General features: G+C 34.1%; 2 protein-coding genes across 2 annotated transcripts in view; one reads left to right on the plus strand and one right to left on the minus strand.

Annotated features, from left to right (window-relative positions):
• The window catches only part of LOC111513666 (serine palmitoyltransferase 2), a 46,324-nt gene that overhangs the window by 13,763 nt on the left and 5,355 nt on the right, over positions 1–27,206 (plus strand). Inside the window, exons 4-6 of the mRNA XM_074174397.1 lie at positions 14,223–14,569; positions 19,881–20,245; positions 24,482–24,819. Of these exons, the coding sequence (XP_074030498.1) occupies positions 14,223–14,569; positions 19,881–20,245; positions 24,482–24,819 (1,050 nt within the window). The remainder of the gene's footprint in view (positions 1–14,222; positions 14,570–19,880; positions 20,246–24,481; positions 24,820–27,206) is intronic.
• LOC141481943 (uncharacterized) lies at positions 656–1,938 on the minus strand. The gene is made up of 3 exons (XM_074174401.1): positions 1,660–1,938; positions 1,379–1,600; positions 656–1,321 (listed from the first exon to the last, which is right to left on the minus strand). The coding sequence occupies exons 1-3, from the start codon at positions 1,828–1,830 to the stop codon at positions 674–676; spliced, it is 1,041 nt and encodes a 346-aa protein (XP_074030502.1). The 5' UTR covers positions 1,831–1,938; the 3' UTR covers positions 656–673.

Consider the following 27,206-nt stretch of genomic DNA (forward strand, 5'->3'; position numbering starts at 1 on the left):
TGTACCTTCACTCTTACTTTTTAGTCTAATTTGACCGGACTATATGGAAGTTACTATCAATAGTACATAACTCACTGTGACATTTGGTATTAAACTTTATAATTCGTTAGAATATTTGAAAGGATTTCATTTTCAACAACACAAAATTCTCAATATCTACTGAGAAATTATCGCATTCATTTTCAAACAATGACTGCAGACTAGGCCAAACGGACAAGTCGATTGTGGCGGAGCACATCATTGAGCATAGATTCATTTTGACGTTCTTTGTGGCCTTTACGTAGTTATCTAGTTTCAACTACATTAAATGATCATTGGATTCAATGAAACCGAACTCGAACATATTGAACATCTGCGTAAAAATAGCACACAATGTTATTGGCGGCATGATGATTATCGTATATAGAAACACCGTTGTTTGCCTTAATTGGACTTGCGTAAAATGTGACAAAGGACAATATACGGCCTCGAACAAAAGTTATGCATTTGTTATCAATTGTTTGTAGAAATCCACAAAAAAAGCATTTATTTCTGACCGGGATATTATAAGCTTATATCGTCATAATTACGCTATCAATAAAGAGGGTCATAACTCCCTTGGGCATTATAGATTTTATAATTCCCTCTACCTTTCACAAGTAAAAATAAATAGAAATGAAAACTGAACCATATTTTATTTATTCACGTCATTACAAATAATAAATGTACAATTTTGAAATGTTCCCTGAAAATTACTTCCGCCACTGGAAACAATTTCTTCTTTTTTATGGCTGGAGCTTCTGTTCACTACAGTCGAGGTACCTGCCTCTTCTGATGACAAAGTAGACAACATACGCGCCGTTTTATTTCTCAATTCGATGCTATCCTCCAAATACCCCTCCGCCACCGTGGAACTTTTCCAACCTCCGTGTCTTTTTAAGTTAGTCATAGTTGCTCCTGCATTGGCTAGAGCAGTAGCAGAAGTGCGACGAAGGCAATGTCCCGTATAGGAAGATGAGTTTGGCAATCCTAAATACATTGCGATTTTGCTGGGGATTTTCCCAAACATGTTTTTTCCAATTGGCTGAGATGTACATTTATTTTGTCGGAAGCTCAAAAAAAATCGTTCAATACCTTTAGGACGCAAAGACATATAAAGTCTTAATAAAGGCAAAGCGGAGAACTCTTTTTCATCCACAACTGTAAATTTCTTCAATACACCAGTTTTACTTTCCGGTACGTTCACTACCATAACGGAATTCCGGTCCTCTATATCCGATATCTTCATATTCAAAAGTTCCTGACTTCTGCATCCTCCAAAATAACCCATAATCAAAACAACCTATAACAAAAAAAAGGAAATAAATACACACAAAAAGGAAAATAAGAAAAAAATTACCTTATGCAATAAATGAATATCATTAGGAGCGTCCTTTAGGAATCTGATAACATCTTTAGGAGATAAAACAGCAGACTTTTTCGGCTTATAACTCTTACTCTTCCGTTTCAAAAAAGCCTGTAGTTCATTGAACTTGGTGATATCTCGTTTCTCATGTATAGTCACCATCGATTTTAGCATTGACCATTTAGTCCATAAAGAATTCGGACTATACGTTTCTGACTGAAACGAATAAACACAATTACTACCAAATCTACCGAAAAACATAGAAAATTCCTTACCAGTTCTTGAAAATATGCCAGAAATACAGTTTCAGTGACATCTTTTGGCATAACATTTTTCCGTGTCAGCCAGTCCAGATATATCTTGTATTCTTTTTGGTATACGGCTTCACTTTTCGATGGAATTAATGATTCTCTTGCTTGTTCAGCTTTTTTCAAAATATCCTCCATTATATTTGGGGTAGAAAACACGTTTTCACCGCAAACACAGCTTGATAACAAAGTTCTGTTTATAAACAAGTAACATAGCAACAACCTAGCAACAAGAAAACTCTACTATAGTCAACGGTACCTGATTCAAATATACCGGGAAGGTAATGAATTGGTACATTTTTCCGTTTCAAAAATGAACAAAATTTTATTGAAATAACCTCAGGCAATTGCTGTCCCTCGGGCCAGAGGCCCTCGGGACGCAAACTTTGCCATCGGTAATTAAGGCCCTCCTAATTCCCTTGATACATAAATAACTATTTTCTACTGAGGTTTGAGTGCTTGATTAAACTGTGATTATTTTTACCTTTAAGATATTCACAAACTGTGGTCCTTGACAAAATGGTTATGAGTTTTGCGGCCGAGGTTTTTAGTGTCACTATTTTTCGGGATCGAAGGCCGTGGATTTTTGAAATTTCTTCCTGACGTTTCGTTGGGGCGAGTGGCTAGCTTCTTCAGAGGTTATATATACATCCTGGGTTAATATCATCGGATATAAATCAAGGATGAAGTAAAGATATCTTAAAAATTTGTTCTGACATTTTTCCAATTCAAATAATGTGGAGTGATACTCGCTAAACCATATATTTCATTCAAATTACAATTTACTCCTAAACAATGTATAGTACAGTAGTTAGTTCGGTCGAACGGATATTGCTGAAATGTCTAGTTTACTGATAATAAACCCTAACATTTTTATTTGCATTTCTTGTAATATTTCCTAGGTGGGTCTTGAATGATAATGTATTATTTTATATGTAACTCCTAGGTCTTATATTTCTATATTTCCTTCAAGAGGGACCCTTTCCAGTTCACAACTGAAGAGAATAAGGTCTTTCTTGCGCGTAACATTACTAAATATTTATCAATATTGTAATTTTCACGACTCTACTCATATACCCTGTCCAGATTTTTTTGTAACATTATCGGCCGATATATGAAAATCCATAACGTATCGGTCAACGGTCAAGATCTTTCGACATTGTAAGGAATTCTGGAATGAGAAGGTGAGGCAAGCTACAAAAGAAAGGGATATGAGTTACAAACAGTATACAATCAATAAAACAACGGATAACTGGGAAAAGTATAAAGAAAAAAGAAATATAGCAGTGAAAACAATTAGACACGAAAAGAAGAACTATTTAGAGACAAAGATTGAATCAAATAAAAACAATTCCACTGAAATGTGGAATACACTGAAGACATTTATACCGAATAATAACAAAGAATACAATCTTACAACTATTGATTTGGGCAATGGTGAAATAATTTCTGATAGGACTTTGATACCAAAAAGTATAATAAATATAACTGATGCAATTGACAACAAATTTTCTCATAGTTTTCCTATAACTGAAAGAATAACTGATAATAAATTGTCCAACTTTAGTCTTATCAATATGGCAGATCTAGAAAGAATTGTTGGTTCTTTGAAAAATAAAAGTAGTCCTGATGAAATTTATGTAGAACTTCTGAAGAAGTGTTTCAGTGCCATTTGTAATGCATTGTTAAACATTATCAACAGTTCTTTAGAGAAAGGTGAAGTAGCAACTGAACTAAAATTATCTACTATTATACCTGTACCAAAAGGACCAAATATAAACCAAGCTATTCAATTGAGACCAATAAACATGATTAATGCTAGAGCTAAAGTATTGGAAAGGGCTGTATATGAACAGATAGTGGATTATTTGGAGAGTAATATGGTCCTTTGTGAGTATCAATCGGGTTTTCAGAGCAAACATAGTTGTGAAACTGCGTTAAAATGTGTTTTAACAGATTGGAAGAAAGGTGCGGAGATGGATCAGTATACTATTGCAGTATTTTTTGACCTTCAAACGGCATTTGAAACTGTAGATAGATGCAGACTGATTAGAAAGATTGAAAGCTCAGGTATTGATGGAATAGCACTAAACTGGATCATGAATTATCTGAGCAATAGACAGCAAAGTTTGAAAAAAGAGGAAGTTTATTCTGATAAAATGCAAAATAATATAGGTGTACCCCAAGCGTCTATTATGGGACCATTGTTACTCCTTATATATTTAAATAACATTGTAACCATAGCAGAAGGATGTAGAATTCACTTATTTGCCGACGATACCCTACTGTACTTTAGTAGTGAAGATGTACATGAGTGTGTTGATACTATAAACGCTAGTCTTGAAAGAGTGTATAGATATTGTTCTGCAAATCTGCTGAAGGTGAATGTAAATAAAACAAAATGGATGTTATTAGGGAAACATAGAGATCATAATAATGAAAACCTACTTCTAAGATTGAATGACAGTAATATAGAGAAGGTAAACAAATTCGTATACTTGGGTGTAACTATTGACAGCAACTTGAAATTCAAAGGAACATGCTAATTAAGTTATCAAAACAATAGCTTACAAAATCAACTATTTAAGATATTCTCCATATATGAGCCAGTGGTCTAAATCATTAGTCTACAACTCCATAATCCTTCCATATTTGAATTATTGTTCTACCATTCTGTTCTTTCTAAATCAAAATGAAAAAAACAGACTACAAAAGATGCAGAATCGTGCTATTCGAATAATCTTACAATGTTCGAGGATAACACATATAGCAAATATGTTGCAAACCCTTCAATGGCTACCAGTGAAGAAACTCTTCGAGTACCAAACACTAATTTTTATTTTTAAAATCAAAATTGGATATTCATCTGTATATAGTATACCTACAGAATAAATTAACTTATGTGGCTGAAATACATGGGCATACTACCAGAAACAGAAACAATATAAAAGTTGAAAAAGATAAAAAAAATAGTACACATTTCTTTATTTTATAAAGTAGTACATTGTTTTAATGACCTCCCTCAAGAAATTAAGGATAGTGGTTCGATAAATATATTCAAAAGACGATTGAAGGATTTCTTAATGAAAATATAGTATGTAACTTTTTATTTATAATGTGACAGTGTATTTACTATTGTAAATGAATTAGTGTTTCAACTAAATATTGTGATATTCAAATTGCAAAAATATGTATAAAGTATGTATGTATGTATATAGTAGGGAGGGTGGGTGTATACCTACAGCACTTAGGCCACATATGACCCATTGTACATCCTCCCGAGGAGTTGTCCTCCTAGGCCATCGTCCATTCTGTCCTTTCCAGGAAGGCGGACAGGTCGCTGGGAGACATCTCCTTGAGGTATCTCACGGCGGCCTCCGCGAAGGTTTTGGAAGGTTTTTACTGTCGTTGCGCGGCTTCTTCAACCTTCCTGGGGTTCCCCTAGTAGAGGTGACAGGGACCCCAGTCCCCTAGCCGTTCCCCTATCCGCTACCTGGGGACACGCCCGATAGATAGCCCAACCCACGGGATGTATAAAGTATTGAATATGTAGATTTGGTTAATAAAGACACGCCCGAAGAAGTCATTGTTTGACGAAACACGTGTTGCGTTTTTGTAAAACTGTTTAGTGAAAATCTCAAAATGAAGTGTTTTTTTAATTTGGAGGAATACGTCCTGTTTCCTGTTTCAGTCAACCATAAAATGTACAAATACGATATTTTGAATATTTGGAGGTCAGCGATATTCCTGCTACTATAACAAAATGCACATTGAATAATGTACGAATGCAGAACATTGATTTACGTAACAAGTTCGGATTTAAGGACAAAACACAAGCGCTACAAGAAAATCCTTAGGGCGCTCTAAGAGCGGTGCCTATGCGATAGTAGTATCGCTTTTGATGGAATCAAATGTGCCAAGTCAGTCGAACACCTCCCGTGAAAGAATCTATAAAATAGAGAAAAACCTCCAACCTTTCTTTGATGTTCCAGACCATCTAGGTTGCTAGTATTGTTCGTGTCTCCAATCAGGCGGATGGCTCTTTTCTGGATGGAATCCAAGAGCTTCAGGGTTTGCTTAGGGGCGGAGCTCCATACATGAGAACAATAATTCAAAGAAGGTCTGAGGTGTGTATAGTTTACTGGTTCGAAACAGTGTTTCAATCTTTTGAGGAGCAGCCTTTGCAATTCCAGCGACTTGATTGTGCCAAGACATATCGGTGTCTATTTTAAGCCCCAACAAACTTATCAAAGTAGATGGCGAAATTGTCTGTCCTGACATTATTATATCCGGTTCGGAGACATTTATCTTTTTGGAGAAAACCGATGCCTGGGTTTTTGTAGCATTGAATAGAACCTGGTTACTTTAATCCCCATTGAGATATGCAACATCCTGCTAACGGTGAAGATGTGCATCTGCAGCCGATGTCCTGGAATTCAAGACAAGTGTGCTGTCGTCAGCAAAGCAATATATAGGATTCTTGTTTTTTTCCAATAAGTAATTGGAGGGTTGGATCACTGGGGAACGTTGATTGTAAAATTATTCGAGTTATATCCAAATACTTGTACCGTGTTAGGAATCACACGTTAAAAGGTAGGACCTCGTTAGTCCTTAGCTCGCACAAGTTTTTCTACTTTGAGAGTTGTCGTTCGTATGGGGGCGACAGCTGATTAACGGAAAAACTGATTTTAATCAGATCAACTTAGGGATCCGTATTGTAGGCGAGTCCTGGAAGTCAGCGAGTCCAACATTTTTGTATTCTTCACCAACTGAATGCCAGTCTAGTTACCAAGATTTTTTCAATCGGCAGCGATTTAACCCTTTACCGCATCATGTGCCAAATATGGTACAAAGCGAAAATTATTTGATTTATAATACTTGAGAACGAATTTTGTCGTCATTTCATACATGACCATATCTGGCACGAACCAATCTATCTCATACACATCACGGCCGGACTATTTTATCAACGAGTGGATTGGAAGTTAATTCTTGTTAGAAATTTCATTTGTCACGCTTGGGGTGATCTTTGCTGTCCATTTACTCTTGTTTGAAAGTATTTTTCTACCGAGAAAAAATTATAGAGTGTTCAACAGTGATATTAAAAACATCTCTAGGTAAGTTCAGTAGTTAAAAGTTTCTCAGAACTAGTGAACAATTCTGGAAACAAGTATGTACCTTATATGGCACATCATGCAATGATGGATCCTCCTGACAATATGATCATGTTTTCAGGTATGGATCCCAAAGTATTTTATGGCAAGATGACTGCCGTAAAAAATCCTTGTATCGACAGTGAAGATTCCGATTTATCTGATGAGGATGATGAACCCCTTTTAGGTGTTGAATTACCTGTGGATAGTAATTTTGGAGAAACTCCCTTAGACGATGATGTTGCCAGTATCATGAACCGAGAATTTGATGACTTTGATTCTTCAGATGATAATATACCCTTATTAACAATACAAAAACGACTTGAAAAAAAGAAAAAGAGAAAAGAAGTATACAATTGGGTAAAAGGAAATCTCGAAAAATCTGAAGAAGAGTTAAAATTTACTGGTTCCCAGGATTTGCCTTTTTCTATATCAGAGTTAGAAACCCCTATCCAATTCTTCAAGTTTCTTTTCCCAGATAGCATTATAAAGTATATCTGTGAACAGACTAACTTTATTCTGTACAGAGCCGTCCAAATAAACCTGCTAATATAAAAAAGTTCGAAATAAAGCAATTTATCGGTATTACCATGTTCCACTCATGACTTATTTGACTACTGAAGGTATACTACCCTTAGGGACGGTGAGATTGAATCGAGTCCCAGGAGTTGCAATGCCTTTCGAGAAGGAAATTAAAAAAAAAAGAAGAGGTCATTTAGTTGAAAAAATAGCTATTATAGATGGTGAGGTCATTAGTGTTGTATCTTGGTTTGATAACAAAGTAGTCACCACTTTGTCAACGTATGCAGGAAGTCAACCAGTAGGAGAAAAGCGGAGATTTTTCAAGCAAGAGAATGCACATGATGATACCTTGTCCAAAGAGTGTCCTCATTTATAATAAGTATATGGGTGGAGTGGTCCTTCTAGATGCGATGTTGGGTTTCTATCGTATAAAAATAAGGTTAAAAAAATACTACTTGCGCATTTCTTTTCATTTCATCGACTTGGTTGCCGTGAATAGCTGGCTACTTGCTAGAAGAGCAAAAAAGTTTGATATGCCGCTTCTGGATACCAAACTGGCAATTGCAGACGCGCTTTGTTTGGCAGGAAAACCAAGCAGGGTTAACAGAGTAGGAAGGCCTTCGAGCGTGAACCTCCAGCAAATGTATGAATATAAAAGAAAAGAAGGGCCAACAAAAGAAATTCCTCATGAAGATATCAGAACAGATAGTATAGATCATTTCCCATACTGGCAAGAAACATGTAGATCAAGATGTAAATACCCTGGTTGCTCAGGAAAAACTTTTGTCCAAACAAATGCCAAATTCCATTATGCCTTAATAAGGATCGAAATTGTTATTTACGCTTTCATACTGAATGATTTTTTATGAATAAACTATACCTCTTAGTCTCAAATTAATAATGTATTGCCAAGTCAATATCACCTGATGTTCCATATATGGCACAAACCAGATTTTTTTAAATATTTTTTCATCAAATAGGGTTGAATTTCTCATCACATACAATTTTTTCGCTATGAAATGAAAATTCATGCGGTAAAGGGTTAAATTCTATCTGTGCGTCTTAAAGATGTTGTAACGATGTTCATGCCGCTTCATGAAAAGAACTGCATTAAAATTGATGGAGTTATTTACGAAAATATCATGTAGTTTTCATTGAATGAATATTTTTTTGCAGTGGCTTTATTATCGGTACTTTTTGAACATTCCTCGTATATTGTTCCATATAATATCGTTATAAAATCAACGACAAGTTTGATGGGTCTGAAAGTTTTTCGGCTATATAAAGATGTATGATAAAGTTCAGTTCTAAATATAAAGTATTTCGACAAATTTTGTCGATAAGATAATTTTTTATCATACTGACGTAATTTACGCAACGTAAACCACTCGATGATTCAGACTGATATTTCCTAGGCAAATAGTAAATGATGCAATGAATATTTTTGCATTCTTTGATTCAATGAATCTAATCTAAAAGTCAATCCTGTCTAAGTCTTCCAGTGAACTTACGAAATCTAAGGAAAGAGCATAGGTCTCAAAAACAATGTATTATTCCATTCTGTTCGAATTTATTTGAAATCTGTTTTACCGTTAACCACCTGAGCCCCCTCTATGAACGACAACTCTCAAAAGTCGAAACTTGTGCGAATACTAACGAGGTCTTACCTTTTAACGTGTGATTCCTAACACAGGTTGGACGATAGGAATGAAAATCGATCGTCCATTCTGTAACATTTTTTTTGTGTGACCATTGAACATTGACGGACTGTTTTTCTAATTTGGCAGCCGTAGCCTAAGCCGATGAATTAAAAATCAATGGCACAACATAATGATACTGTCAATTTCTTTTTGTGTTATATGTAATCAAGTTGAGTTTCAATTGAGTCCTTTTGTCGAAATTCAGGATGCATATCGTAAAGCAAGTTATAACTTAAGATATTCTTTAACGTTTGTGATGATTCTTCCATCACCCTGTAAATATTTCTCATTGATCCAGTAGTTGTTTCCGACATAAAAAGGAATTCAGTTGTATATAGGTCAAATGTGATCCTTAAATTTATTTTCACTGTTCAACTGATATAATTCAATATGAGGTTGTAGTAGTTTTCAATCTATCCATTTTGCTCAACCGAGTAAAGGTCATGGCATACAACTTGTTATTTGAATTTTTAATATGAATCCTATCATCCTCTCCTATAAAAGTATTTCCGTTTATTGAGACAGTTATTAAGGTGATGTTATACTGCCTAATCAAATTGCAGTTTCGTAATTGTATTTGGTTGTTGTATGTACAGAATGAGCTAAATTGGACACTTTTGAAGGGAAACTCCTAAAATCTAGATAGATGAAAACTGAGGCCGTGTCTGGGGGTCAAATTTTATGACAAACTTATTGGTGTGAGAGAAGCAAAATTTTGCATCACTGCCGCTTCGAATTCGCATCTAGAATTGGTCGGCAATTTGAAAATAAGATCTTTCAACTTTCCCCAGAGATAAAGTCCATAGGCGTTAGGTCAGGTGGTCTGGCCGGCTAACGGTTGGGTCCTTGGTTGGCTATCCAATTATTACCAACATTTGCTGCCGAAAAATTGGTGACAATTGCAGTGTTGTGAGGCGAAGCCCCGTCTTTTGTTGAAAATATATTTTTCTGAGCTTCATTAGTGGCAATTCATAAAGGGGTTCAATATTTTGCTTTAAAATTTTTAAATACCTCTGCGATATGAGATGTGCCATTATAAATGAATGGGCCGATGATAGATATCGATATGCGGTTTTCACCATTAGGTTTGTCATCAAATTTGACCCCCAGACACAGCCATCAGTTTTCATCTATCTAGTTTGAAAACAGGAATTTTCCTTTAAATTTTCCAATTTGGCCCACCCTGTACAAAGCCCGCGAAATTTTAACATTTATCTTATTTTTTGAAGAGACCCCGTATATGCATTATTTGCCTGACTCAGCATCAAACGTCAATGTTGAAAATTAAAGAAATTAAAAAATGTCAACAAAAAAATGAAAAATAAAAATTGATAGACCAAGTTACGTCACTTGGTTTGAATTTTCAGCTTTTATTAATATTTAAATTTTTTATTTTTCGGTTGTTGCTTGTATGTTATTTGTTTGTAATTTCAGTTTTTTGTTTAATAAAAATTGTTATTTTCGGTTAATCCTTTTAATTTTCAGGGATTTCAAATCAATTTATATTATATAAGGCAATGGAAGTCCGAACAGATGAAATACACCACGAAACATTGTCAACCACCTTCAAACATCAATGTTGATGTTCAGATTATTCGCTACTTCTGGTAAAATAACCATCTGGTGATTATGATGCACTGTTTGGAACCTTTGGTGTAGTAATGAATATTACTGGAGTTTTTTCCCAACACCAAATCGTTATTTTTAACACCTCGACACGTGTTTCGATCACCAAGTGATCATCTTCAAGAGGAAGATTAAAACTGAATATCTTTTACAGCTCTTTAGAAACCAAATATCTGCTTGTATTAGCCTAATTTTAGTTGAATACTTACGATACAGATTCAGTTCCGTTGACCTGGCCGTTATTATGTACTTATGATGCACTGTTTGAAACCTTTGGTGTAGTAATGAATTTACTGGAGTTTTTTCCCAACACCAAATCGTTAATTTTAACACCTCAACGCGTGTTTCGATCACCAAGTGATCATCTTCAAAGAGGAAGATTAAAGTTTTAATCTTCCTCTTTGATCGAAACAAGTGTCGAGGTGTTAATAATAACGATTTGGTGTTGGGAAAAAACTCCTGTGAAATTCATCTGGTGATATTGATTATATTACCCTTTATATTATATTAGGTATTTTCAGATATGCTGGGAGATATTTCCTTACACTACTCACTATTTTTTGCATTCCTTTCGACATACTCAGTGACCTATACAACGTCTTCACTAGAATTGTAGTGTCATCGTTTATTCGTTATGACTTCAGATACTTCAAAAGCTCTACATTTATAAGTATTATAAAAATTAAGAGTAGAGGACCAAGAATTGAGTCCTGAGGTACTCTTTCTTGCTAAAAAGTCAGTAAAATTTAAGTTATCAGAATGCCATGAGAGCAATCGAAGGCATAACTCAGATTAGTAGAAATTTCATTCTCAAAAAAAGTGATTATAAAATTCATTAGTTTTTCATGTATTTTCAGCAAAATGAGTGAATCGCCTTTGTAATATTTTAATGAATTGGGTATTTATTGTCCAAGTAGACTACTTCAGAATTATTTTTCAGATTACTCAGTTGATCGATAATACGATTTCAATATGTTTTTTTATTCGTGAATCGGGGATTATGGAATTACTCGTTAAAATAAACATTTCTGAATTACTCATAATCTTCACAAATGTTATCTAATCTTTGGAACCTGACTACTATAATTTTATCTTTGTAGCGCACGTTGGCTATAATCATTCAGCAAACTATTATCTCCATCATACAGTATTTATTTTTCTGCAGGATTAGTTTGAAGGAGGTGTTACGAAATGTCAGAGATAATGCAAAATTTCTATCGATATTGAACGTATCCATTTTTTTCAGTACCTCAGTGAATGCTACTATAGTAGATTTGAATATTCTTATGTTGAGACATTCCTACTTGTTCCATCTTATTATGATATTTAGATCTTTATTCCAACAGGGAACATTTCCCCCCTCAATGACGTCAAAGAGTTTCACTTGCCAGAGGTATCCCATTGGGATTTCGCAACCCCTATAAACTAACCAAGGATTTTCTGAGCCACAGTAGCCACTTTGCATGGACACATATCATTGGCACATTAGCACATTTTACGTTATCGAATGCGATGTGAAATGCTCATTATTTCTTTTTTTCCTGATTGTGTTGCTTCCAAATCAGTCTCAGATCTACTGTCACTTAAACTTCCTCTACCTTAGTCTTCTCAGTGAATACTATTATAGTAGATTTGAATGTGCTTATGTTAAGACATTCTTCCTTGTTCCATCTCGTTATAATATTTAGATCTTTATTCCACCAGGGAACATTTCTCTTCAATGACGTCAAAGAGTTTCCCTTGCCAGAGGTATCTCTTTGGGATTTCGCAACTCCTGTAATTTCTGAGCCACAGTAACCACTTTGCATGGACACATATCATTGGCACATTAGCACATTTAATGTCATCGAATGCGATGTAAAATGCTCGTTATTTCTTTTTTCCAGATTGTGTTGCTTCCAAATCGGTCTCAGGTCTGCTGTCACTTGAACCTCCTCCTCCTCCTTAGTCCTCTCAGTAAATGCTACTATGGTAGATTTGAATGTGCTTATGCTAAGCCATTCTTCCTTGTTCCATCTCGTTATGATATTTAGATATTTATTCCACCAGGAAACATTTTGCCTCTCAATGACGTCAAAGAGTTTCCCTTGCCCGAGGTATCCCTTTGGAATTTCGCAACCCCTCCTATAAACTAACCAAGGATTTTCTGAGCCACAGTAACCACTTTGCATGGGCACATATCATTGGCACATTAGCACATTTTACGTCATCAAATACGATGTAAAATGCTCGCTATTTCTTTTTTATTTTTCTGATTGTGTTGCTTCCAAATCAGTCCCAGGTCTACTATTACGTTAACCTTCTTATCTACCGTAGTTCTCTCAATGAATGATATTATGGTAGATTTGAATGTGCTTATGTTAAGACATTCTTCCTTGTTCCTTCTCGTTGATATTTAGATATTTATTCCACCAGTGAACATTCCTCTTTGCTTACTGGCTACCTATGAGATAAAGTTGATTGTACGAAGAGATAATAGCTTCCTCTAATTGGTCTGGTTCTAGCTCTAGGTCTGATTAAGGGGCTTTTGATATCATGTGGTCTATTGCTTCCCTACATTCCGGTTTTACGAAAGTGGGTTCATTGCCTGTTTTTTAAAACAAAACGCATAGCTCTTTTCTGGATGGAATCCAGCAGCTTCAGGGTATGCTTAGGGGCGGAGCACCACACCTGAAAACGATACTCCAAAGAAGGTCTGATCTGAGCTTTATAAAGCATCAAAAGTTGCTGAGGTGTGTACAGTTTTCTGGTTTGGAAAGTGTTCCGAGGAGCTTTCGAAAAGCAGCCTTTGCAATTTTAGCGACATGATTGTGCCAAGCCATATTGGTGTTCATTTTAACCCTCAACAAACGTATCGAAGCAGAAAGCCGAGTTGTCTCCTGACATTATTATATTCGGTTCGCAGACATTTATATTTCTGGAGAAAATCTATGCCTGGGTTTTTGTGGCATTGAATCGAAGTTGGTTACTTTTCTTGCTCTTCTTCGGAATAGGCTGAACGCGAGCAATCTTCCAACAAGGAGGAAAAACCCCTTCCTTGTAAGGCAGGTTGACATATTATCTAAATTATTTGCTGTAATGAACTGTAGTAGATTTTCATCACTTCTTTCGTTGCTATCACTACTTGCCCGAATACTATATTTATTCTCATTAGGTCATCTGGTAGTAGTTGTAAAGGAAGTAGCTTCCAAAATATATTTCCTTCAAAGGCTCTGGATGATCTTTCATGTGGGCCAGTGTGCTCAACAAATCGTTACATCAGATGGTAAACAAGCTGGTGTTTGCTGTGTTTTGAGTTGTTAAATTATGAATGTATGAAAGCAGTGCAAGAAACTGACGCATCGTGAAACAAAGAAAATCACAACAATTTGTAAACGACAGATGTTTCCCTTTCCTTAGGTTTTCACTCCCGGAGCAAGGTTTTCCCTACTTTGACGTCTTGTCTTACTTGCTCTATGAGAGAGTGAATCAGCGCTTGATGGTGTTTCAGATCACCGAATCTCACTTCATTCAGACTGTTCATTTTCAGCTGCACAAGAAAACCACGCACACTATGGATAGAGGCGAAGTTCCAGCCACGAGGGAAATCAACGAATCTTTCGAACCGCCAACGTTGATAGTGTCTGCGCTGACGCAAATCAGTTTTTATATTCTCATGTTCCTCGGCTACCTGAGTCAAGCACTGTTCCCACCTAAAATCGTCAAAGAAATAAACCGGGAGGGCTACAAACCTCTTTTCGATAGATTTTCCGCCTTTTACTCCAGATATGTCTACAGAAGGATACGGGACTGTTGGAACTATCCGATTTGCAGCGTGCCAGGCCACGAAGTGGTATTGAAGGAACGCGTTACCAAGGATAATGGATGGACATTCGAGTGAGTATGATTTAATTTTTAGTATTGTTACGTTTTTCTCCGTGGGTTACCAATAATTGACTACACTGAATAATTAAACTTAACTTTATTTCACTTTAAATACAACAAACACTTCAACTAAAACTATTATTTGAATGTCTTCGCCTTACTAGATCACTTCGTGTACCTCACTGTGACTTCCACTTGACTGTGTCAATACGCTCCTGGCTAGTGTTTATATATCGTAATCGAATGCAGTAGAAATTTCGCCGAAGTTCCATCGAAATTGGTAGCATTATTGTCGCTGCTTCTAGAGCGGCAGGGAACATTCGCGCGCTACGTCACGATTGGTTTATGGCAACCAGTGGCGGCCGGTGTTATTTTCTTTAAGGCATGATTTACAACAGTATGTTACATTTATCCATATAAATGGGATACATATCATGATTCTGTGGTTGAAAAATGATCATCATTTAGCGTCACTATTTTTCGGGTTCTAAGGCCGTGAATTTTTGGAATTTCTTCATGACGTTTCGCTGGCACGAGTGGCTAGCTTCTTCAGAACTTTGTACATCCTTCATTACTATCTGATGACGGTGATAACTAGGCTAGCTCTCTACCAGGGTTATTAAGACTAGTAGACATGAGAAGACATTATCGGCGAACCGGAAGGCCTACGAGAGGGAATGTATCATCTGAAGAATGCGTTTCTAGGTAACGAATTTAACGAGACCGAAATCATCCGAGCCTTACTGTTACAATAACACTCCACGGGATATGGGTGCGAACGGCCAATAGAAGAACTTATCTGCCCTACACAAGCGGTGTGACGGACCGAATTGGAAGGATCGTCGAAAAACATGGAGTTAGGGCCATTTTCAAACCCACCAGAAAGATAGAGTCTCAGGTCAGTAAACGACCACCAGGATCCATTAAGTACCCTAGGAGTATACCGAATACCATGTAGTATTGGTTTGTTATACATCGGAACCACGAAACAGATAAATCGGCAGTTGCAGAACATGCTCTCAGATGAAAACAGAGGGTGCTATCCGAGGCTATAATTTCAACAATAAGGAGGAGAGCTTAAATATCATCAAGACAAGGTTACCGCTACTTCATAACGCAAAGATTCTCCCAATAATTGAAGAAAGGTCGTACCAATCAGGTCAAGGGCAGTGTGCCGTCTGACCCTAGCCCCATTGTGAGTATAGTCGAAGTAACCGGTATAGTGCATAGTTAAAGATGTCGGCAATCTCAAAGGCCAAAAAAACCAATACAGAGAAATAAAGCCGCTGTCAACTTGTCCACGTGGACTGTAGACTTGGCGACTTCGAATTGGATGATTTTTACTAACCTAATTTTATGATTGGCTGAAGAGTCATAAAATTAAATTTTAAGTCATGTTACAGTGACGAATAGAATTCGAAGATGATTATAAGAGTCGTGTTGTCAATGTTCAGTTCAGCAACTGATCGCGATTTGAGTGTTGAAATTCGATATTGGTGCAGTTATAATTACTCAAAATTTTTATTATCTGTTTAAAATCTGGCGTCTTTGGACAAGTACTAATAGTAATAACGAGTGTGATAACAAAGCAGTGTGATAACTGTGTAGTGATTCCAATAGCGACGGTAAACAATGCGAAAAAGAGATACCATTGAATAAGATTCGGATGCATTTGAATATTGAAACACAGAGAGTATGTTTCAATGTATATAAGAATCTACATCTCAAGTTTGGTTTCGAGGAAAACAAACTGTTACAAGCAACATCAGATTTCACCGAAATTCCTTTCTCAACTGTACGTAAAATAGTCAAAAACATTTCAAAAAGTGTATTCCCTTGATAGTATTGCTGAAATGTATGGACAAACCATACTGAGACTTCCCCCCTATTTTTGTGTTTTCAATCCCATCGAGTTGATTTGGGGAAAATTGAAAAAGCATCAGGCGTAAAAATAATTTTCCAAAATTTGATAAGAAGGTAATGGAGCTAATTAAAGAAGAAGTATCTAATATTACCGAATAACACTGACAGAAAAGGATTAAAAAAGTCATTTTAGTTGAAAAAGACTATATGGAGATTGGACACTTCCATATTAATGGTGGAAATAAATTCGTTATTAATTTAACATAGTGACAGATAATATGGAAGAGGAATTATCAAAAGCTTTTGATATATATATATATATATATATATATATATATATATATATATATATATATATATATGTGAATCTCTACTTTGTTGTTATTTGAATCTCTACTCTCCCACTCACCTATATAAACGAAATATTCTGATGCAGAAGTGAAGAAATCGGGGTCCTTTCTTTTGCCGCTTTTGTAGTTTGTGGTAGGAAGGAATGAAGGTACTGAGTTGTTCTACAGTGTGGTTAAGAAAATGTTGTATTTCTAGCAAATTTAGAAGAGGCTGGAAGTCCGATCTAGGATAACAATGAAGGTCAATGAACAATTCCATTAATAATTAAATATATATATATATATATATATATATATATATATATATATATATATATATATATATATATATATATATATATATATTCAAGTCTTTAGTTTTCTGTTATGTAGTGTTTCAAGATCTATGAGGGAATATAGTTGAGTATAGTTATACAGGGTGTAACTAAATAAGTGTAAAACATTTAAGGAGGTGATTTCTCATCGAAAAAAAGATAGGATCTTTCATATAAAGAAATTTCATTGGAGCATCCCTTATTAAGATACAGCCCCTTAAAGGGGGTACATAAAATTTGTATAACAATTTTTTTCACAAGCACTAAAAAAGTTACAATATTGAAATTAACCTGACGTTTTGTACTACCAAAAAGACACTCAGCCAGAAATTTATTTGGTTTACCCCATGGTTGTAAGGGGTGGAAAACGCAACCCTCAAAATGTATTTCCAATGTAACTTTGTGTCTTATTATTTGTTTACCATTTAAAAATTTATTTCCGATAGCCTGTTTCATTCTAAACAAAAAATGTCTCTTGGGTTTTTTACCCAACTTAAACCAGTTCGCAGCAAAAAATTATTTTATTAACAACTACAGAGATACATCGTCATAAATGCGAAAATACGAAACTAATCTATTTAGTAGATCGCTGTTAGCGATAGTGACAATTAAATTGGTATGACGCTGTCAGTTTGTGAATTTTCGAAATTGAATTATTACTAATTGTGTGTTGTTGTTCTGTTCTTAATTTGTTACTTTAATAATTCACTTGTTATTAAAATGGCATACACAAATGAGGAAATGGCTGATATGCATTACGTTTACGGTCTGTCGCAGGGGAACGGGTTAGAAGCTTCTAGAAGGTATGCTGAAATGTATCCTCAACGGCAGCATCCTTCATCAACGATTACGAGAATGTGGTTCAATCGACAAAAAAACGCAGGATTGTGGTCGCCATCGAGAAGTACGAATACCAGAGTTTGAGGAAGCAGTACTTGATTTGATTGAAGAACAACCTACTACCAGTACAAGAAAGATTGCTTTCCAGCTAAATGTTGATGTGAAATGTTGATCATATGACAGTATTTTAAAGGAACAACCCTTGCCATCTGCAACGAGTACAGGCACTGTTACCGCGAGACTTTCCGAACCGTCTTAAATTTTGCAATTGGATGCTGGAAATGCTTAGAAGAAATTGTGACTTTCTGAAGACGATACAATTCACAGACGAATGTAGTTTTTCTCGGGCAAGATCATTAATTTCCATAATTACCACATATGGGCTGATGAAAACCTTCACGCTGTTGTCGAAACTGACCGTCAAGAACAGTTTTCTCTTAACGTGTTACTCGGAGTTATTGGGGATGATTTAATTGGGCCTCATTTTCTACCTCCTTGATTAAATGGTGAGGCATACGTTCAATTTTTAAGAGAAGTGCATCCAGTACTGCTGGATGCACGTCAGCATCCTTTGGGCGTCAGAAGGGATATGTTTTTATGCATGATGGGGCTCCCGCCCATTTTAGTCAAGTAGCAAGTCAGCATTTAACTGAAACATATGCAAATCATAGGTTGAGGAGGACCACAGAACTGGCCCGCTCGATTCCCGGATCTCAATCCTCTCGATTTCTCTATTTGGGACCATTTACAGCATTTGGTTTATCGTACTCATGTTCGCGATGTAGAGGACTTAAGAAATAGCATCATCGATGCGTGCAGGGTAATCAGGGAGACTCCAGGAATATTTGAGCGAATACGTGGCTCAATGAGCCGACGTCTAGACGCATGCGTAATGCCGAAGGTAGATATATTGAACATTTACTATGATTTCTACATGTTGTGTGTTTTGTTATTAATAAATTAGTTTTGTTTATTACCCTCCAATCGTTTAATGCAGGTAAGTACTAACTTCAAAATAACAATAAATCCAGTTCGCATTTATGATGATGTATCTCTGTAGTGGTTCTTGAAATAATTTTTTGCTGCGAACTGGTTTATTTTTTGTAAAGAATGAAACAGGCTATCGGAAATAAATTTTTAAATGGTAAACAAATAATAAGAAAAAAGTTTCATTGGAAATAAATTTTAGGGGTTGCGTTTTCCACCCCTTACAACCATGGGGTAAACCAAATAAATTACTGACTAAGTGTCTTTTTGGTAGTACAAAACGTCAGGTTAATTTCAAAATTGTAACTTTTTCAGTGCTGGTGAAAAAAATTGTTATACAAATTTTATGTACCCCCTTTAAGGGGCTGTATCTTAACAAGGGATGCTCCAATGAAGTTTCTTTATATAAAAGATCCTACCTTTTTTTCGATGAGGAATCACCTCCTTAAATGTTTTATACTTATTCAGTCGACCAATCTTAGGAATTTTCTCTGAACTTGTTCTAATATATGGATGTGGCTTGCTTGTGATGGGTTCCATACAGAAGATACCTATTCAAAATGAGATTTTACCAGAGAGCAGTACAGAATTTTCAAGTATTTCATATCAGTGAAATCTGAGGTGCATCTTCTTAGGAAGCTTAGCATTTTCAGAGACTAATTAACAGTGGCTGACATGTGGGGCTGAGATGAAACTGTGCTGTCCAGGAGTAAACCCATGTCTTTTAATTCTGTAACATTACTGAGTACAACTTGATTCATAATATAAGAGAACGTCAAATATATGTATTCTTGAGTTGTTTCAATAATTTGCTCAGTCTTTCACAGTAAGTGTTTAAGTTACGAAACATATGGAGATCATCAATGCGGCCCAGCTATTCATACCACTTATGTAACCTCTGCTCCATCCCTAGATACTTGATATCAAAACTAATTATGTTTAGTAAATTAACTGTGAATTTTTCTGTAGATTTACAGGCTCCGAAAAGAAATGTATCAATCTGGCTTCGTACAACTACTTAGGATTCGCGGAAGCGTCAGGACCTTGCGCAGAGGCAGCGATCTCATCAATTTATAAATACGGCATCAGCACCGGGAATCCCCGACAACGGTATGGTACTTGCGAACTTCACGACGAATTGGAACGGTTGACGGCGGAGTTTCTGGGCGTCGAAGATGCCATCACGTTCGGCATGGGATTCGCGACCAACTCTCTCAACATTCCTACGCTCCTCTCGCCTGGTTGCTTGGTTCTCAGCGATGAGAAGAACCATGCTAGCGTTATTCTTGGCATTAGGTTGGGGGGCGTCACCATTAGAGTATTCAAACATAACAGTAAGTACATACTATTGTAGTAGAAAAGCCAATTTCGCGGGCTACGTAATTCCGATTAGCGATTTTTTTATTCTTTTATGTTGGTACAATCGTCGCTTGTTTATAATAATATTCTGAGAATATTTTAGTAGAAATGGCATTTGGGATTCACAATATTAATTGAACAGTTATTATGGCAGCAAAATCCATAAGTAGTTGGTAGTCACAAAAACGCTAATATTTATAATAATAATTGAAATTATGCACAGAAGTAGCATTGTAGTTAAATGAGATGGACTTTTCACCATTGATGTGCTTTAAGGTCAGACTATACGAATTATGAATTTTAGATTAGTAATAATTGAAATTTATGAACTCATTTTAAACCACAAGTTGTGGCACTGACTTTATAAATCCTGATCCAGCAACTTATGCATCCCTAAAGAGATTGAGTTTTTTGCTGTTTCGACAGTATTAGGATGTCACTTTCCACATGAACTAGATCAGCACCCTCTCTGAACATAAATCAAACTAGAGAATCTACTTCTTTATTTCAGGTGCCTACAGTTTTTAATTTTTTTTTATTCTCTCAAAAGACATTTTTTTGTGGAGGTCTCAATACTTTTTACCGTTTTTTGGGTATATAACCTTCCACAATTTATACACAGCTTTCTTTAATGTTGATGTTTCGAAAAACAATCTCCTTCCTTTTTCAAAACCTGAAATTCACACTTTTAACTCAAAATGGGAATAGCTCTAATTCTTGTTCAAACTACAAAATTGAAAACCTGCCTCATTGAAAAGAAATTGCTACTCCATAGATGAATTTAACTATGATGGTTTTATATTTCTCTTATACTTTTCTTTTCTTTGTTTTTAAGCAATAAATGGGTTGTCATTCATTATGTTCTTTTAAACAACAGAAATTAATGAACTATTATTATTATTATTACTGCAATAATAAAATAAGTATTTTCAATTGAACCATTTATTTTATTATCTTTGTTGGCATAAAACCATACATTAAGCATTGCATACAAAAGAAAAAAACAAGTCTGAGAGAGAAAAAACAAGAAATGTTTGTGTGTGTATTGAATTCATGGCTGTTTATTATGTTGATAACTCTCTACTGAAAAAATTGGTTTGAATTTCGTCACTTTTTGTCTACAGCTTGTCAAAACTAGGAAGAGACTTGAGAATCATCTCTCCCTCTCTTTCACGCAGTCTCCTAACGAACGCTCATCTCAGGAGAGTTCCTAAGCCGAGACTTTGAAGTTGTTTCCTAGATTTGACAAGCATTGCGCGGTTAGGAGAATATCGGTGATATCTTTGATTGATTGATTGATTTTCCTTATGTCAATTAATCGGGATCCATTAAAAAGTACTGTTTATTAACTAAGTTATCGCTGAATACATAGTGTGAAGGCCTTTCAAATGAGGTAGCACGTGCCCCTTATTACTATGAAAAAAAAGCAGTGATTAGGAGGAAAATTATTAAGTTGGTATACTTCAAGTAAACGATATAGTGCACCCTACCTTCCAGAAGTTCCTTTTTAATAAAATACTTAGGGAGCTAACTAATTTTGTTATTCAATAATCATTTCTGATTATATAAGAATCACTATATATATATATATATATATATATATATATATATATATATATATATATTAAAATTAAATAACATTTTATCTTCAGAAATTATAAACGAGTGTGGTGAACCGCAAGGTAGCGTGTTAGGTCCTCTTCTATTTTTATTGTATATCGATGATATTTCATTTATAATTGATAGATGTTTTGTTCATCTGTTTGCTGTTTGCAGATGATACTTTAATATATTATGCATCAAATGATCTGCTTGATATAATTAATGTAATAAATGAGACACTAAAATCTGTATATAACTGGTACTGCTTCAACTCGTTAAAAATTAATAAAAATAAAACAAAATTCATGATTATAGGAAATGACAAGCAGTACCATGACTTCAAAAAATATAATTACAATATTAAAATATCAAATGATAAAATTGAGTTAGTAAGAAAAATTAAATATTTGGGTGTAATTGTAGATAATAGAATGTTTTTTAAGGAACATGCTTCATATATTATTAAAACAATAACATTCAAAATTAATTACTTAAGTAGGCAATCTAAGCACTTAAACCAATGGTCGCTTTTACTTTTGTATAATAGCTTGATTTTACCTCATTTTACTTATTGTGGAACCATCTTGTTTTTACCTCATTTTACTTATTGTGGAACCATCTTGTACTTACTAAACCAAAATGAAATTGGAAGACTTCAGAAACTTCAAAATAGAGGAATGAGAGTAATATTATCTTGTAATAGAAGAACACATATAACATTAATGTTGAATACATTAAAATGGTTCAGTAAAAAATTACTTTCGTTATTTAGCATTAATATTTATTTTTAAAATTAAAACTGGTGATGTTCCTGTATATCTACATGACAAATTAAAGTATAACTTTGAATATCATGAATACAATACAAGAAGTCGCAATAACTTTCATATACAGACTAGTAATGTCAATTCAAATAATACAGTTTTCATTAAAGGAGTTCAAGCATTCAACGAATTACCGGAGGATATTAAGAATGCTACCTCTCTAAATATATTTAAAAGAAAATTAAAAGTGCACCTTTTAGACCTACAAAGTGTTTAGTATAGAACCTGCTAATAGTTTTTTTTTCTTCTTTTTATTTTATTTATTGTGCTGTTTTTATTTATATGTTACAATGTACATGATTTTAAATTTTAATTGTGACATTTAAATTTTTAACCTAGATTAGGACTAATATTGTAACTGCATTAGCTTGTGCTAAATAAACGATACATATATATATATATATATATATATATATATATATATATATATATATATATATATATATATATATATATATATATATATATATATATATATATATACATATATATATATATATATATATATATATATATATATATATATATATATATATATATGTATCGTTTATAATAGTATATAATACATATATATATATATATATATATATATATATATATATATATATATACATATATATATATATATATATATATATATATATATATATATATATATATGTATCGTTTATAATAGTATATAATACATATATATATATATATATATATATATATATATATATATATATATATATATATATATATATGTATCGTTTATAATAGTATATAATACATATATATATATATATATATATATATATATATATATATATATATATATATATATATATATTACAATGTAGGTTTTCCTCTCGAAGCGAAGCAGTAACACGTCTTGATAATGCCATCTGAGATGATGGCGAAACGTCGACTATCGAATAGTACACAACGGATGATATATATAGCACTCAAGAAAGTGGCAAACCATAGACACGTGTTTCGGGCTTTTGGCCCATCATCAGTATGGTGCAGCCAAGTGTAAGACACTCAATAACTTTCATATTCGTATTATATATATATATATATATATATATATATATATATATATATATATATATATATATATATATATATATATGTATATATATTCTCCGTTTCACTATCACTGTCGTCAATTAAATCAATAATGAATTCATTTCCACCATTGATATGGGAGTGTCCAATCTCCATATAGTCTTTTAGTACATGTCCAAGGACGCCACATTTTGAACAAATAACAAAAAATTTAATTAATTATAACTTCACCACTATCGAATTTCAACACTCAAATCGCGATCAGTTCCTGAACTGAACATTGACAACACGACTTCTAACCATCCTTACATTCTATTGGTCACCGTAACATGACTTCAAATTTAATTTTATGACTCTTCAGCCAATCATAAAACTCGGTTAGTAAAAATTATCTAATACGAACCGCCAGTTCTTCAGTCCACGTGGACTAACTCGTAGCTGCGTTATTTCTCTGTATTGGTTTTTTTGGCCTTTGAGGTCGCCGACAGCTTTAACAATTACTATATCAGTTACTTCGACTATAATAACATCAACAGTAACAAATGAATTATTCAAGTGAAATTTCATTGTGGTGTTTCCACTACAAAATCATTACAAAATCCAAACACGTGTTTCGCTACACAATACCTTCCTCAGGCGTTTTCATACTGGGTATGGTGGAATTGAATCAGATATCATGAATTATTTGAAAAAAAAGAATTTAGTTACACCAGAAATTTTATGATTTTTCAGATGTAAAACATTTAGAAAAACTTCTCCAAGAAGCTATCTATTATGGCCAACCCGGACAGCCGAAAGGATCGTTCAAACCTTGGAGGAAAATAGTCATATTTGTAGAAGGCGTTTACAGTATGGAGGGAACAATCGTACGACTCCCTGAAATAATTGAACTGAAAAAAAAGTACAAAGCCTATTTGTATTTGGATGAGGCCCATAGTGTTGGTGCCATGGGTAAAAATGGCAGAGGTGTTATTGATTATTTCCTGTGTGATCCAAAAGATATTGATATTCTTATGGGTACATTCACAAAAAGTTTCGGATCAGCAGGAGGGTATATAGCTGGGACAAAGGTAAATACACATTATAATAATAATAATAGATGATGTTCTCCTGTAGCTGAAAAAGCAAATGTGCCACTGGTATTAGTCAAGTTGCCCCAGAGCGCCAATTAATTTTTGTTGTTTCATAATTTCTATTACTTTCAATGAAACTGTTTTTATCTTTGAAAAAATAATAATCCCAATAGAAATAAATCATTAACGAAAGATTATACAAGGCACCATACATATACACGTATATAAAATTTATCAGACTAGTCAAAAAGAAAGTTATTTACAAATAAATTGATGAGATAGTGTATAGTCGCAAAATAAACCAAAAAAATGAAGGGTTTCAGGAAATATAAAATTCTTTTTCAACATTATAAAATACTATTTCAAGCTGGGAATTTCTCGATTTATATTTCAAAAGAATATCGTTCACATCACTACATAGTATAAAATAAAATAAATTGCTTCCCGCTGTCTGTCCCTGTGTATGCTCAGATCTTTAAAACTACTCAACGGATTTTGATGCGGTTTTTTTGAATTGATAGAGTAGGGTTATATAGTGTCACCATTAAAGTGCACACCATATGGGAAACTTTTTTTTCGAAAAGTTTCAATGAAGTTTAACTTCGGCACTTGTTTGTGCTTCAAATTTAACTTAAAATGATGCGGCCAACTGCGACCCGCTGACGTTCAGTGTTTGTCAAATTCAACTTTTTTTGAAAAAAATTGAAAAAGTGCATTTCTGGATCGAATTTAACAAAAAGTTACTTGAAAAAGTTGTATCTAAGACAATTTTATATCCATATGCCAAATTTTATGCAACTAGGATAAAGTTAACGTTTTGCTTATTTTTGACAGATATCCCCTTTATTTTAAAAAACAAGTTCGGTTAATTGTCATCAATTCATGTATACATAACAAACTCATCATGGAGTTTAACTTTTCTGATAAATTTTCACTTATACGCACATTTTTAGAGAGGAATTTAAAATGTGCTATGAAAATTTTAACATGACTGGTGCAAAGTTTCAATCACTTGGCTATTTTCTTAAACAAACGTCACTACCTTCAATTTTGAAAAAGCAGACACAACTCAAAAACTGCAATAAGTATTAATAAAATTACTAAAGTTGAAATTACATTAAAATTTCAATATTCATTATTTACAGATTATTTATAAACACTAAGGATGTTTAATCACGTTGAATAAAATTTTTAAGTAGGTCTTGACAAACAAAATGCATGCTATGGTAGTGTCAAGTTGTTGATTTACTTACTTAACAGTTATTGTTACAATAATGTTGTCTCTTCAGGAAAGAATAGAAATAGTTTTAATATGTGGTGAGAATACACCATACCGGCAAGTAGCTAACATTTTTAATGAACGGCATCCAGGAAAAAATGTTCAACATACTACTGTATCAAGAATAATGTCGAAATTCAAGAGAAACAGGATCCGTAGCAAATCAATATAAGAAAAAGCACACTCCAAGTAATATGATGAGGAGGCCCAACTTAACATTTGTTTAAAAGTTATTGAACATGGGCAAACGAGCATAACCGATATTATAAAAAATACTGATTACAAAAGAGAAAGTGTTAGAAAAATTTTATTAAAGAATAAATTTTGGCCTTGCAAGCCGAAATTTATTTACACATTGAAAGAACGAGATTTTGATGTCCGTTTGAGGTTTTCATTCTGGTTTCAAGGAGAGAGATAAGAAAATGTAAAAGTTTCCGTTGCTGTAAACGGTTGCTGTAAAACAGTCCCTCCAACAAATGTTCAGAGGCAAAGTTATTGGACGTAACTGGGAACATTATTGGCCACCTAGATCACCCGACTTGATGCCTTTAGACTTTTTCTTGTGGGGTTACCTGAAACAAAAAGTGTACCGAAGTAGACCATTTACTGACATACAACATCTGAAAAATACCATTCGCGAGTGCTGTGCAAATATAAATCCCCGATTTATTAAAAATGCAGTTACAGATGTCAGTAGAAGGACCATAATTTGTATTGAACGTGGAGGACGACATACTGAAATGTAGGCTATAAGTGTTTGACAACCTCATTTAGATCAATAAGTAATTTTTTGTACCCATTTGTATTTTCTATAATATTGTTGTTTAAAATTTATAATAATAATAGTTCTATCGAAATTATTTGCATTTTTTTTAGTTACCTCTGCTTTTTCGAAATCAAAGGTTTGTTTAAGAAAATAGCCAAGTGATTGAAACTTTGCACCAGTCATGTTAAAATTTTTATAGCAAATTTTTAATTTCTCTCTAAAAATGTCCGTATAAGTAAAAATGTATCAGAAAAGTTAAACTACATGATGAGTTTGTTATGTATACATGAATTGATGACAATTAACCGAACTTGTTTTTTAAAATAAAGGGGATATCTG

The sequence above is a fragment of the Leptinotarsa decemlineata genome, unplaced genomic scaffold, assembly GCF_025532065.1.
Source record: "Leptinotarsa decemlineata unplaced genomic scaffold, Ldec_3_MD MMD2_tig00000576_RagTag_RagTag, whole genome shotgun sequence".
NCBI lineage: Eukaryota > Metazoa > Arthropoda > Insecta > Coleoptera > Chrysomelidae > Leptinotarsa > Leptinotarsa decemlineata.

What these genes read in the sequence shown, in the direction of transcription:
- LOC141481943 (XM_074174401.1), bottom strand. Translation starts at nt 1,830, where the DNA reads ATGGAGGATATTTTGAAAAAAGCTGAACAAGCAAGAGAATCATTAATT. An exon ending in TGGCATATTTTCAAGAACTG is followed by an intron (nt 1,601 to 1,659) that starts GTAAGGAATTTT and finishes TATTCGTTTCAG; the next exon opens with TCAGAAACGTATAGTCCGAA. An exon ending in ATATTCATTTATTGCATAAG is followed by an intron (nt 1,322 to 1,378) that starts GTAATTTTTTTC and finishes TTTTTGTTATAG; the next exon opens with GTTGTTTTGATTATGGGTTA.